The sequence below is a fragment of the Alligator mississippiensis genome, chromosome 4 (assembly GCF_030867095.1).
Source record: "Alligator mississippiensis isolate rAllMis1 chromosome 4, rAllMis1, whole genome shotgun sequence".
Classification (NCBI taxonomy): domain Eukaryota; kingdom Metazoa; phylum Chordata; order Crocodylia; family Alligatoridae; genus Alligator; species Alligator mississippiensis.
Genome location: NC_081827.1, coordinates 188,550,323 through 188,564,111, shown reverse-complemented (window position 1 = coordinate 188,564,111; position 13,789 = coordinate 188,550,323). Strand labels below are relative to the sequence as shown.

The 13,789-nt window shown below is 40.4% G+C and overlaps 1 protein-coding gene across 2 annotated transcripts in view; it reads right to left on the bottom strand.

Annotated features, from left to right (window-relative positions):
• Positions 1-144: 144 nt before the first annotated feature.
• The window catches only part of DIP2A (disco interacting protein 2 homolog A), a 209,650-nt gene continuing 196,005 nt past the window's right edge, over positions 145-13,789 (bottom strand). For both annotated transcript variants that reach the window (XM_059727199.1, XM_019492186.2), the window contains 6 exons: positions 12,350-12,411; positions 10,560-10,617; positions 7,848-7,922; positions 6,928-7,102; positions 3,695-3,818; positions 145-2,182 (listed from right to left, as the gene is read on the bottom strand). In XM_059727199.1, coding sequence (XP_059583182.1) covers positions 1,930-2,182; positions 3,695-3,818; positions 6,928-7,102; positions 7,848-7,922; positions 10,560-10,617; positions 12,350-12,411 — 747 coding nt within the window. In that variant the 3' untranslated portion in view covers positions 145-1,929. The remainder of the gene's footprint in view (positions 2,183-3,694; positions 3,819-6,927; positions 7,103-7,847; positions 7,923-10,559; positions 10,618-12,349; positions 12,412-13,789) is intronic.

The following is a 13,789-nucleotide window of genomic DNA, read 5'->3' as shown; positions in this document are numbered from 1 at the left end:
CATGCTCCTGAGAGGGAAGTGTTTAGCAATTCCCGAAGTAGTGGGATACAGCTGCTATGCAGTGATTTCCTATGTAGGAAATAGTTCATTTTTTATGTGGATGTTCTGATAAAGTCTTACATTGAGCAAATCACATTCCAGGAGTCATTTTAAAATGTTTAATGTGCTTTTTTTAAATCTTACTTTACAAGGCAACTTGTCTCACTGTCACCAATATCTCAATACAAAAATCTTACAATGCTTTATTTGCTAAAAAACTACAACATTAAAATTGGGGTTAGGTAGTTCTTTCCTTTTACCAGCTGTTCTACTACAAGGAATATCCATTAGTCCATTGCTAATGTTGTGGTACTTAATTCAAACAATAAGTTACACAAATTCTGTACATAATTACAGTCATATTAGAGTTTTTAGGGTACGTATCTGTATAGTACATTGCAGTTAAACACCATGAGGGCACAAAGAACTAACTATGAAAACCTTTTGTTGAAGACTTTATAGTTTAATTAACCAAGAAGAGTCAGCATTTAGCATTCTTATGTCAGGGGACTGTCAATCCAGCTTTCTTAGGCACTGAACCAGGCAAATTTGCCTTGAAGAAAAGCCTGGCTGTTTTGCCAAACTCATGCATTATTAAAAAACAAAACAAAACAAAAAACCCCCCAACACATAGCCACAAACTCTTTATTAGCTCTATAAAAATAATTATTTTCTAGACTCGTGCTTGTCTTCAAATACATGGAAGTATTTGAATAATTTCACATTCTCTTTCTGAATTAGGTTCACTGAAATATTAGATCAGGCAGAAACTTCAATAGCTTAATTAGTCAAATGTGACTCAACCAACTGGATATTTTAGTTTGAATAAAGGAAGTGTGCCTACATACGACTAAAACATGAAGGCTTATGCCATGGCAGATCCAGCTAGCTTTGGTGTTGGATATATTTTTCATGGTGGAAAAATCATTATTCCATAACTTCTGGTGCAGGATACTTTGGGAATAACGTATTGGATGATCGTGCTTTTCAGACATTTCCACTAATGATTTAGATTCTATTGGCTTTGGAATGAATAGCTCAAAAACTTGGCATTATGCAGGGCAATAATTAACAGCTTTATACTAGGAAAACAAGCAATTTTACTATTTAACTAATATGAAATTATGAAAACAAGAAAGCAATTAAGCCTCTTGTAGTAAGTAGTTAAAACTGGATACTAATTTATCTTTCTACAATAAAGTTCACAATATTACAGAATCCATTATGGCACTATTAAGTAAACCTTGCTAAAGATGCAGTATTTGTTTTTGCTTGGTACCAAAAGGCTGAATGATAGCATATTTCTGAATTGAGGATTGGAGTGAGTTGTTTGATCTGAATGGGGATGAGTCAATGACTAAAATAATAAAACAGGCTGCATTTTAACATCAAACATGTGCAAAATTCCTTGCAATACAGTAGAGGACAAAGTGGAGATATACAAAATCTTGAAAGTTATGTGCCAACAGTTATCATATACATATCAAACCAGCACACTGAAGGAAAATTCCAGGATGGTTAACCACAACTTTCATCAGTGTTTCCAGAGTCCTCTTCAGCTGGTGTTTTCTCCAAACCCCAGTCTATGTCTCATTATGCAGTGCATTAAGATACTGACATTCATAATTATTGTAAAAAAAAATTGGTCCTTGGCAGTTTCTAATACATTTCCTTCAAGAATTCCAGTAATTTCTCAATCCTAATATGGATGTTGTAAATGCTATATTGGGTTTACAAAAGCAAATGCAGTTTGAGAGATGAAGGTCCATGAAGACTGGCATCTGTTTTTCTTGGGTCTTCAGAAGTTAAAGAGCACAACAAACTGATAAAGATCTTATTCAGAAAGTCTCTATAATTTTGGTGCTTCAGCCTCTGTGTGGTATTAGGTTTTCACATGTTGTAGGCAACGTAAATAGGATCCAATTGGTCAGCTAAAAATCCGTCTCTCAAGTGCATTCGTTGCTTTTCACCACGAGAATTGATAGGAATAACTCCTGGGTCGACAATTACTACAACACCCACTATCAGATAATGTTCTTCCAGAACTACATTTGTTACTAGCGCAACTAAGTCCAGTGCTTCCTGCTCCGAGCCTTCTAATTCCACAACCACCACCAGCAAGTTGGTCCATGTAAACACAGCACTGTTGGTATGAAACAAGCATTAATTGTTAAAAGAAAAACTTATATGAATATAATCACTAGAGAAAAAAAATGATATACAGAAAGAGAAAAAGTCTTAGGAAAATGCTCAAAATAACCGATATTGTAAATCTATACAAATGCTAGTGATAAAAGTATTCAAAAGTCAAATGTTAGAGCTGAAGAAATCATAATTCACTATACTTCATGTACACTTTATTACACAGTAATCACAGAGCTTCTTTAAATTTACCTTTTCTGCTATACAACCAAATGTGTATATAACATGATTATGAATTTAAAGACTATACTTTAATGTGAAACTATAAGGGGAAAGAGTTAAGGACAGAGTTCCTTCCTTAGGTTTCTCTTCACATACCAATCCAAGCCTCTCATGTCTTCATTTAGTTTTTCAATTTAGGTGTTGGGTGAAAACTAGAAAAGGACTTGAAGGTGGGGGTGGGGGGAGGAGGGAGTGAAGGATGTGCAAGGGGCTCAGCATCTGGAATACAGATTGGTTGAAATGGAAGGAGTTAAGCTCTGTTTCATGAGATAGACAAATGAAGCTGCTGATCTAGGTACACTGCTTCTCTGAGCAGGTAACTTCTGATCTGATGTGGGATGTTCACTGCACAACTTCACATGAATGCCTACATGCGCCCAAGTTTGCTCACTCTTCAAATCAGGAAGACAACTATGTCAATAACTGTTTTGGATCTTTATGTTTCAGCTAGTTTTACTACACAGTCATGCATGTTCAAGAAAGCAGCTAGAATATTTTAAGTGGCAATGATACAGCTTCCTGCAGCCCCTTTCATTCTCCCACAAGTCAAATAGCTGAAGACATTTCGCTCAAACTTTCAATCACAAATAACACTTTCAGGTAAAGATCAGAACGTGGAAAATTTCAGTTCTCAAAGATGGTGAATTAAAAGGAAGGTATAAAATCAGAACATTGGTGTGCTCATGAAACTTGGTAAAACTGCAGAGTTGTCAAAAAACTCAAAAAGAATATGCCAAGAAAAAGAAATCTGCTCAGGTTGACCAATAATTTCAAACTCAATTTGTAATGTAAATTATTCTTAAAGAGTCTTCTTCAAAGTGACCTAAAACTGTCCTTTTCTTAATTTAGCATTAAATCGAATCACCTGAAATTTATGGTAGAAGATGCAACAAATAAGGTATAAGCCAAGGACAAGTGTAGCAGTTTTCCACAAGCTACAATGTGTATTCATTATGGAGATGCAACCTGTTGATAAGATTATGGAAGGCCAGAACTGAAGCTTGCTAATACTCTATCTCCTTTGTGGATGCAAAAAAAATTTCCTTTCACCTTACACTAGTTAATGTAATTTGCAAACAATTTATTTTCTAGTGGCAAAAGTACAAACACATTAGATGGTAAAAAACCTGGGAAGCTGCCAATGTGTGTGGTAGTATGTGTTGCAAAATGTGTGCTCTGCTGCTTAAAAAAAAATAGGAGGCAGCAAACAAAACTTGTTTTGAATTCTTACCATTCAGCAATGCTCTTATGTGCTCTAATCACTGAAGTCTCAATATCAATGGGATGATATCTCATTCCTCTCAGCTCCAGTGTTTCATCCAAAGAGCCTACCACATACAATGCATCATGCCTCTCTGCAAAACAGGGAAGATATTCAGGGTATCAACAGAACATGACAAACAGAAGTTCTCAATTCATATGCATTTACATTCATTAACTGCCCTCAGTCTCATGACTTCCTAGGAGAAGTGGCATTCATTGCCACTTCATTGGTCAAATTGTTTTTGGAGCCAGTCTAGTAACCCTTTTAATGACTTGTGGCAAGACAGGAGTTAGATGACTGGAAATAGAGGTGGGTCATCAAGTCCAATACCCTGCTATAACAGGCACATATCATAAAATCCTTTTCACAAATTGGTCAAGCTCCTCTACAAAACCTGTTAGGAATAAAGGAAGATAAAAATCTACCCACAACCTCAGTGCTGGGATAGATAGGAATCCAAAGTATCAAGCCAGACTGTACACATTTACTTTTTGCCAGCACATCTTTTAGTTTAAAACAGCTCATCTACCTCCATGGTATTTATTCCCCTGAGAGCAAGCAGAGCCCCTCCTTGCTTTTGTTTTGCCAGGCTAAGCAAGCCAAGGTCTCTTAGTCCCTTTTCAAATGATCAGCTCTCTGATCCTCTTAGCAGCTCTGCTCCACCCGTTCCAATCTGAATTCATTTTTCTTCTCAGGACCTGTTTCAGCAATCTCCCAAATTGTACAATCATGTAGTTACTCATTATATAGGTATTAACCAAAACAATAATTCTGTAATTTAAATTAACAATGGTGATATTTGAACTCTCTTACAAAAGCAGCATTTTAAATGAGTTTAAGAGTTAGGTTGATGACTACTGACTGTACTGTAGCATTTCTGTTGTAAAAAAACCCACCCACTTCTCCATAGGAACTATAGTTCTTTGGGACATGTTATATTCTGATCTGATTTGGGGTGCAAGTATGCTTCATGTGCGTGACACTGGTCTCTTCTTTTTTCCATTCATTTGTTTGCTTATGTACTAAGTAGCAGAATTTGTGCTGCTGAGCCTGCACCACTCTCTCTCGCCAGGCTACAGCAGCCATGGAGATCAGAGGGAGGAGACTCTTCCACTGCCCCTCAGTTCTTTTGCCAAAACAGATTCCTAGAAATAGGGATTTTGGTTATTAGATACAAAGGACGGGCTCCAAAATCAGCAGGGACCAGCACACCTCAAAGAACAGCAATTACTGGAGATGAACAATTATGCTTTGAATTCCTGTCAATGGATTCCAGTTCCTGTTTTCTCAACAGGATGGGCTTGCTTGACCAGGTTTCAGTTGTCAGAAGCTTGCAATGAAGAGCAGTGTGCTAGGAATGGTCAGACAGATCTCCAGATCTCTCCCCTTACACATCTTCAGCATCTTACAAAGGAATCTAGAGGTTGTGGAAGGCCTTCTTGAATGTGTCCTGGCATGACTTAGATTCCTAGAGGGTCCTCAAGAGAAGGAACAGACTTCTTTTATCAGAGGTGCAGATCGTTTTGGGAGACTGGATCTTTGTTATGGTGCTCCAATGGAATTAGGACCAACAGATATCTGAAGCTATCCCTTCGTTACTCCAGGAGTGAAAACTTGTATATGGCCAATGGAAAAGTTGGTCAGAATCATAAATGGCTTTAGTGCCAAGGATGAAGTACTCAAGCACAGAGGTGTGCTGAACATTGACGGTCTTTGTGTCAGAGTGCACAGCGCTGCAAGCAGTATGACGCTTCCAAGATAAAGAAACCGTAGGCATTGATTGGTTGGCACTTCAATGCTGAAGCATCAGAAAGCATCTTGGAACCATGGATATTAAATGAATGGTTGCATATATAAACCTTTAGTTTCTTGCTTGATCCTTGCATTTAATCCTCGGGAAGTGCATACGTAACCTTCTTCCTCATATCTGATAGCGTCATAGCCATGAAAAGTCTATGGGAAGTCAGTCTGAAGGAGAGAGAACGCCAAATGGCTGGTACTGAGATGGGCAGAAGCTGTCAACTGCTTCAGCAAGAATAAATTTCAGGTATACTCTCTGGACTTGAGGGTTGTCTTGAAGGACAAATAGCACATCAAACAGTGGTCTGAAACATGTCCTTCTCTCAAGCAATTGACCACTTAGACTAGCTGCAACAGACTGGCAAGGCAGAGTAAAACAATGTACAGAACTTAAATTTGGAAAACTACCAGAAAGGGCAGGGTACCCTCAGGTTAAAGGAATGCAAAATGATGTGGAACTGTGTCTTGTGCAAATACTACCTTCCCTTTATTTAGCTTTAAGTAGTAAGGGATAACCAAAAAATATAACTATAAAGCAGCAGAAATTCCCCAGGTAGGAAAGATATGCTGCAGAAAGATGGATACTGGAGATGCTCAATCATGAAGCACAGATGGTGTGAAGCAACTTGGTGGAGGTTACAGACATGCCTCTTACATACTTGGCTATAGCACGAGAGGTGGAGGAACAGCCAAAACACACACAATTTGAGCTCATACATGTTGCGTGCATGCATACCACTGTATTCAAGCTCTTGAAGGAAGATTCCTTTTACAACAAAGTTTATAACAACTCATGTATTAAGATTCCTTTTGTTAAAGAAAGCAAAGTACTAAAGACAGGCCTGGGGTTTTTGTATTCTACTTGAATAGGAAAATACTCATTTTTTCTGCTGCCTTTTTATGTTCACTTAAATATTTTTATTTTAAAAATGAAACTTATGGAGATTCACATTTGATTTTCTAATCTGGAAAAACTATGATAGGGTCACCATTTTTGGTCTTCACCTCTGAAGAGCAGAATTAGCAATCTCACAATCAGGAGAGGAATATTAGGCATCACTGATAGCTGGGAAAGGAGCAGAACTAAGTGCGAAGGGAAAAATATGCATCTGATATGCCTATGTCATTAGGTCCACGCTTTCAATTCAAAATGTAAAAAAGCAAGATGATCACATTGTAAAAGTCATCCCATGGACATATACATTACCTATTTTGCTTGATCATTCAGAATCAGTACAGTCAACAAATGCATGCACATGAAGGCCCAGAATTCCTGTGGGACTGAGCCAATTGGAATCATGCAAGAGAGGACCTTCATTCTCTACAAGCTTACTCTTTAGTAAAGGGTTACACACCTGTGCATATTAGAAACAATATCAAGATCTTTTTTCCCCCCTCACCTCCACTGGCATCAGTCAGTTCAGTTCTGCGCAGAAAGCCCAGGTACCCAGTCCGTGCCCATATTGTCTGAGTGTCTCCAAAACTCAGCCGAGCACTGAAATGATCAGCGTGTAGTGCCTCTTCTCCATAGACTGTGTAGTAACCTGTAGCATTGTGGGGACTACTCACCCAGATCTAAACCAAAAAAAGTAACCTCAGTGTAACAGACAGTGGTATGTTGTTACAAACAAACAGTAGAATTTCTTGGTAGAACAGACATCTGTCACACTGGCAGTCTTGTTGCCTAAAAATGCCAGGTATTACTTCCTTAAAATAATTAGTTTTTGCTACATGGAAAACTGAACAAATAAGAATGGACTGGAGATTCTGTGCATGTAGCAAAAGTACATTTTTACAGGACAGCAGAGTTCAATTAAATGGATTTATTTCAGCTTGATGCAGGGACAGAAATTTCTTTTAAAAGGCACCTTCCATCAACAGAGCTTCTTGTTTCAAATAAGACCCCTTCCCCCCACTCAGTATGTAATACCAGTGTAGGCAATTTGCTATCTTTGTAAAAATTGATCTGTAAAAAAAATCAGGAAGTACATCTACTTAGCCATTACTTTGCATTGATAAAGACACACCACAATGAAAAAAAACCTGGGACATTCTTTGCCAACTGACTGCTAAAGAGGTTCAGATCAGCAAAAAACAATGCCTCAAGGTGCAGAATGGAGAAAGTTTGGAAGTCTACTTTAGCACATGATGTCTTGCACTCATTTGTTAGAGTTCCAGCTAACATGGATATGGATAACTCTCTCTGCTAAACCAAGGAGGCTATTTTTCCATCTTGCCATCGGGCATGCAGAAATTTACTTTTTTAAATCTATAAAAATCACTGCAGACATTAGTGGCTACACAGGCATTAAATATTTACCTCTCCTAAATGTGAATCTCCTAGAGGTCCTTTTGTTTCAGTATGTGCTATAATAACCTTTACCCCAGGCAGAATCTGCAATAGGAAACAAATATTTTAAAAAATTACCTAATATCACCTCTATCTTAATCAATTTAGTGCTACAATATTTGGACTACCATAATTCTAACCTCTCTCCCCCCTCACCTCTTGTTCTGTATAAAGGGTGAAGTATGAGGTCTTTTACTCCAGAGCAGAGGCGGACAAAATATGGCCCATGGGCCGAATCCAGCCTGCCATCCGGCACATGGGTGGGCGCCTGCTGAGCCCTGCCCATGTCTGCTGGGCCAGTGCACTACACTCCCACCCTTGTGTGTGCGAGGGCCCCTGCCTTGGCCAGTATGCACAGCGTCCAGGTGGGGTTATTGCTGCTTTTGCTGCAGCCACCCAGGGAACTGCTCAACTCCCTGAGCCTCCAGTGGCTTCTTCTCCTGTCACTGCTGCAGTGCTCTGGGTAGCAGGTAGGGAAGCGGGGGCAGGCGAGGGAAAGCTGCAGCTTGGTGGGAGTATGGGGCTAGGGCCAGCTGAAGCGCAGAGCCCAAAGCGTGGGACCCACACCTAGTGAGGCGGTGGGACTACAGAGCCTGGGTTGGCCTAGTTCCATTGCGCGGGGCTCCCCGTGGCTCATGTGCAGCTCCTGGGACTTGTGTACCACTGGGGGAACCCCTGCACGATGGAGCCAGCAGCCTTCCCCACTCTCTGCTGCCACTTGCAGCTCCCAGGATGCTGATAAAAGTGGCAGGGAGTCCCATGTCATGGAGCCAGGCCTGCTCGGCTCCACTCCGTGCTTCCTGGTGGAGTCCTGGGAGCTGCATGTGGCAGCAGGGAGTGGGACCAGGTTGCCAGCTCCATCACACAGGGCTCTGACCTGTGGTGAGTGGCTCTGGCTAGGTCCTGGGAGCTGCATGAGCTGCTGGGAGCCCTGCATGATGGAATTGGGCCAGCCTGGCCCTGCTCCCTGCTGCCACACGCAGCTCCTGGAACTGGCCAGAGCTACGTGCCACTGGGGGCTCTACCTGTACAGGCCATGAGCGACCCGAGGGCCCGCCAGCTGCTGCTGCCAGGGGCGGGGGCTGTGCGCCATGGGGAGGGCCCCACATGCACACCCCACCAGACCCAATACCCACATACACACACCTACACATGCCCTAAGACACAACCACACCCTCCCTCACACCCCACCTCACCCCACCCACAATATGCAAGAGTAAGATTTGATTTTGAGCTATTATGAAATCATCTCTAAATACACTATGCAAACACATGTAAATCAGGACAAAAATATTTTTTGAAATATAAATTTAAAATGTTATAGTAGGTGTTTGATTTTTAGTATATGATTTGATTATTATTTTTCTGGTTCCAAGATATCCCCCCGCCCCCCGGAGTTCTTCTGGGGCAAAGGGAGGGATATTCAGTGGCAAAGGTCAAGGGGTGGGACTCCTGGTGCCAAGATAGCAACCAAGGGGCAAGGCACCTGTCAAGGAGCAGGGCTTGCAGCCCTCGACAGCTCACCAAAACTCATTAAATGGCCCTCCACCTGAAATAATTGCCCACCCCTGCCCTAGAGTGAGGATCTGGGCTGTGCCAGTAAAGGAGGAAGAGAGAACTTGCTTCCCACTGTTGGGTGGGGCTGAAACGGTCCTTTGATACAGGACTGCTTTAAGTGGTAAAGCAGGCCCTGGAGGGTCCTCTGAGCAATGGCAGGATCTCCAGAACATTACAGGCTGCCACTCTGCTGCATCTCTCTTTTGCTTTTACCAACAGTCTCCAAAACCATCCTCTGGCTGTTCTCTGTAACACCTGTACTGAGGGAATTTTCTTCCAAGTGGATTTGGGATTTTATAGCCCTTGTATGCTTCTCCAACATTTTTACCCAGTGGAAAGGGGCTGGAGTGGGGTGCGAGTCTCAGAGTGCTGGCCTCAAACTAGAAAAATCTGTTCATTGTCCAATTCATTTCCTACTTTATGATTTTACCTCAAACTCCTAAACAGATTGATTTAGGGCTTGGCTTATTCCTTAGGTTGCATGAGATGTACAAAAGATGTTTGAAGAAAAGGAGTTCAGTAACTCGAGTTCTGCGTGCATATATTAATGATGAAAACAGATGAGAACAGTTTTTATCACATAAAGCTAATCTATTCAACTGAATATGGGTTTACTCTCATACATATCTATGGTCAATCAATCCTTTCCAGACCAGTGGACCTCCTACCATAGCAGTATCAATTATTTTGCCACTTTCAGAAAATAAAGGATGACCCAGTTATGCTCCAACTTTTCAGAAAAACAAACAACCCTCCCGCCCCCTGCCCCCAGGGATTGAGATCAAGCATTGAATCTGTTAGCCAAAAAGGAGCTAAGGCATTTAAATTGGAAAAGAAGAGAGGGGAGGGCAGTAGGGTTTATGCCAGAATTTGGTATGTAAGCTTAGCTATACTGTGCACCAGATAAAGTACTAAATCTTGCCATTTACTTAGGATAAAACATGAATTTATTTTGAATCTTGGGGGCTCTATTTCTGTGACATAATATTTACCTCTCAGCTTAGAAAAATATACTTTATATCACAAGAGAGACACATCCAAACAAAAGTGGAAGACTCAAAAAGAAATGAGGTGTGATATAGTTTTACAGTTAGGCTGCACCATCCAGCTATACCATTTGCTTACCTTTCCAGACTCCATCAATGGCAAACTGTGTGGAGACCCCCTCTCTACCAAACGTACCCTGAAAAAGCAAATAGATGATGTATTTACTTAACTTGATATATTCAATCTTACAGTAATGTTTAAAAAAAAGTTAAAAATTGTACTTGGCCAGTGTTGACCAAGGTGCTATTTCTGTGGCAACACCTATGCTCAACTGTCTCAACGGTGCAAGCTGATAATTAAGTGAAATCCTTAGAGAGCTTAAGTGGTGCTCACAGTGCTTCTGTGGCCTTTTAGGAGTGCTACAAGAACATCAAAAGCTCATTTAAAGAGCAAAGCTAGGAACTGCAGCAACTGCATTCACAGCTGCTTCAACTGGAGGCAAACACGACAAGGACAACACCAATGCATGTTATATTAGACCTTGCTAATGCCTGCACAATGTGGGAATTTCAATCAGATTTGTTTCAAACTAATGCAAATGAACTTATTCTGCTATTGTGTCACAACAAGGAGGCTGGCACCTACATCTCAGAAGGAACACAGCCTTCTACCATGATAACAGCATCACCTAACTAAACAAAGAAGGAACTGCAAGCTTCCTGCAGAGATGAAAGACAGGTGAATGACCTGCTCTCTTACAGCTCCAGCCAGCTGGCAGCTTCTTCTGCATCTGAAGTATCACTTTTGTTGGAATTCTTATGGAAGACTCTTGGCCAGCCTCAATGGGAATATAAATGGCAACTAAGTTAAATGTCAAAAAGAACCTTGTGAGTGAACTAGCATACACAGAATGAACTGAGTTACCATGGTAGCATTACTTGCACTGTCTAAGCATTCAGTAAAACGAGCAAAATGAAGGTCACCACCAAGCTAGAAGATGTGCGTAGCAGGAAAAGCAACTCTCAATGGTGTGAAGGAAAGCAAACAATTCCACTGCCTCAACATGCACTATTTTATATTGCACCACACCCCCCCACAATCTAAGGACCACATCTGACCCGGATGTAAACTGGAGTGAGGTTCACCTTCCTCCCCATTGGCTGAAATAAAGCACTCTTTTAGGCCAGGGGTTAGTCTGTTCTTAACAGACTCACACTTCTATGCAAGTCTTAAATTACTATTTTGGGTTCCAACTAGTAAGGGATAATGAGAGAGAAAGTTATTGCATCTTGTGCTGATTTGGTCAAATGCCACAGTGAATGATACTTCTTACAGTCATACTCTGACTGTGATTCAAATCTCAAGGTTTAAATGCATTGAAGGTTAGAGGTGATTAGCACTGATTAAGGCAAGTTACAGCTCTGGAGTTACCACTGTTTATACATTATCAGCTTTAATGTATGAATGTACATTAACATATGAATGTAAAGAACACGAAACACAGATGTTCTTTTTTTTCTGAAGTAGGTACACAAATTGATATGAATATGAAAACCAGTAACATTACGACAGTATTTTAAGACGAGGATGAGTAAATGTGCAAAACTGTTTTTACAGCCAGGCAGCATAGTTATTCTAAAACGAGTTAAAGGGAAAACTACATCTAAAAAATCAGAGATTGGTGGGAGGGAGTAGATGCTGAGAAATGTGAATAAAACTGGAAAGCAGGTGGGGAAAACAAATAAGTGAAAGGAAAAGCTGGCTCAGGTTAGTGTCAGTGGGTCAAGGACGGATCTGGCAGGATGGTGTTGTTTGTCAGGTAATGGCAGTGATCAGGGGTTAACAAGTATACTGTGCTATGTCAGGGCAATAATGAGAACAAATATATTTTTCTGTAGTGTTTTGGAAGCTAATCTTATCCTCTGTACCTGTCATGTCGAAGGGCTCTCATGTCTACGTAGACTGTCGTTGGATCTGGCCCGGCAGTTCCCTGAGAACAAAGAGGGGGAAACAATTTTAACGTGAACCAAAACATTTCACTTTTTTTTTTTTTTTTAAAAGAAATCAATTAATACATATTCCTCTTTGTCCCTAACAGTCACACAGTATTGTCCACTAAAAGAACAGAAAAATGTTCTTCCTACACTGGCCATCATGCAACTTTGGTTTTCATATATTTTCTAAACAGATACAGAACTGAAGTGCACATTTACACATGGAAGTGCCGAAAGGTATCAACTCTTATTTTGGTTCTTATACATTCAACTGAAAAAAAAAGGGTGGAGGGTGAACAACACAGGACATTTAAAGCATTTAAGAAAACTCTGTGCAGGTGTAGCCCTTTTTCTCAGTATTTTTTTTTTATCCATAGATTTGTCAAATTGTTACATGATCCATAGTTATAAAAATCTTAGTCAACTAAGTACTGCAGCTAGTTGGGCTACAGTATTTTCATGGCTATTATAAATTATGGAAGACAGAAACACAAGTTACTCTCTGCTGGAGTTAGTGTGCTGGCTTGTGAGGAATTTTGTTGAGTGGTTCCTAGACTTAAAAGGCAATCTAAGCCAATGAACAAATTGTGCACAACGCACCTTTAATTCCAATACTGCTTAATCTTGGAGCAGTTGAAATGTATTAAGAAATGCTCCTTTGACCAAAAATTAGGTAAAAATCCATCTGTTTTTTATCTCTTCCCCCCTGCCCCCTCCCCTCCCCACCAAACAGTGCAGTTTCTCATTATGGACAGAGAAAAGACCAGATTCTAATCTTCTCAAGGTTATAGGTCTGGAATTGAAATCAGCACTTTCAATATGCCAACAGTCCCACATGCTCAGTAACACCACTGATAGGCAGTCTTGTAGGCTGTGCTCTGTACATGACAATACCTCTCTCTTTAGCCAGGTTAAGAATGTGCACTCCATCTCTGGGAATGAACCACTAAACTCATACAATCTCTGATTTACCCACATTCCTATCTGTTGAACAAACTGGATTTATTGTCAAGTGATCTCAGTGAGCAAAATAAAACTATGTTAAATTGAAAAACAACCCCCAAAACCCTCACTGATTCAAGTAAAAGCTCCTTCAAATGGTTGCATTTATTTACAGTGTATGCACTGAAAATGACTGATTTCAGGACATTACAAGCACACACATGCATCACTATACCTGTTCAGCCAGCTTGCCCAGCCTGTTTGGCTGACAGAGGGACCACAAACAGAAGTAACAGAGGCCAGCAAAGTGTGTGAAACAGAGAAGAGAGCAAAGAAAAAATACAAACAAAGAGGCACAGGAGACATGAGATACACACAGTAAGATAGAAACAAAAAAGTAATACTATCTTTGAACAAAAAGTAATGAATTCC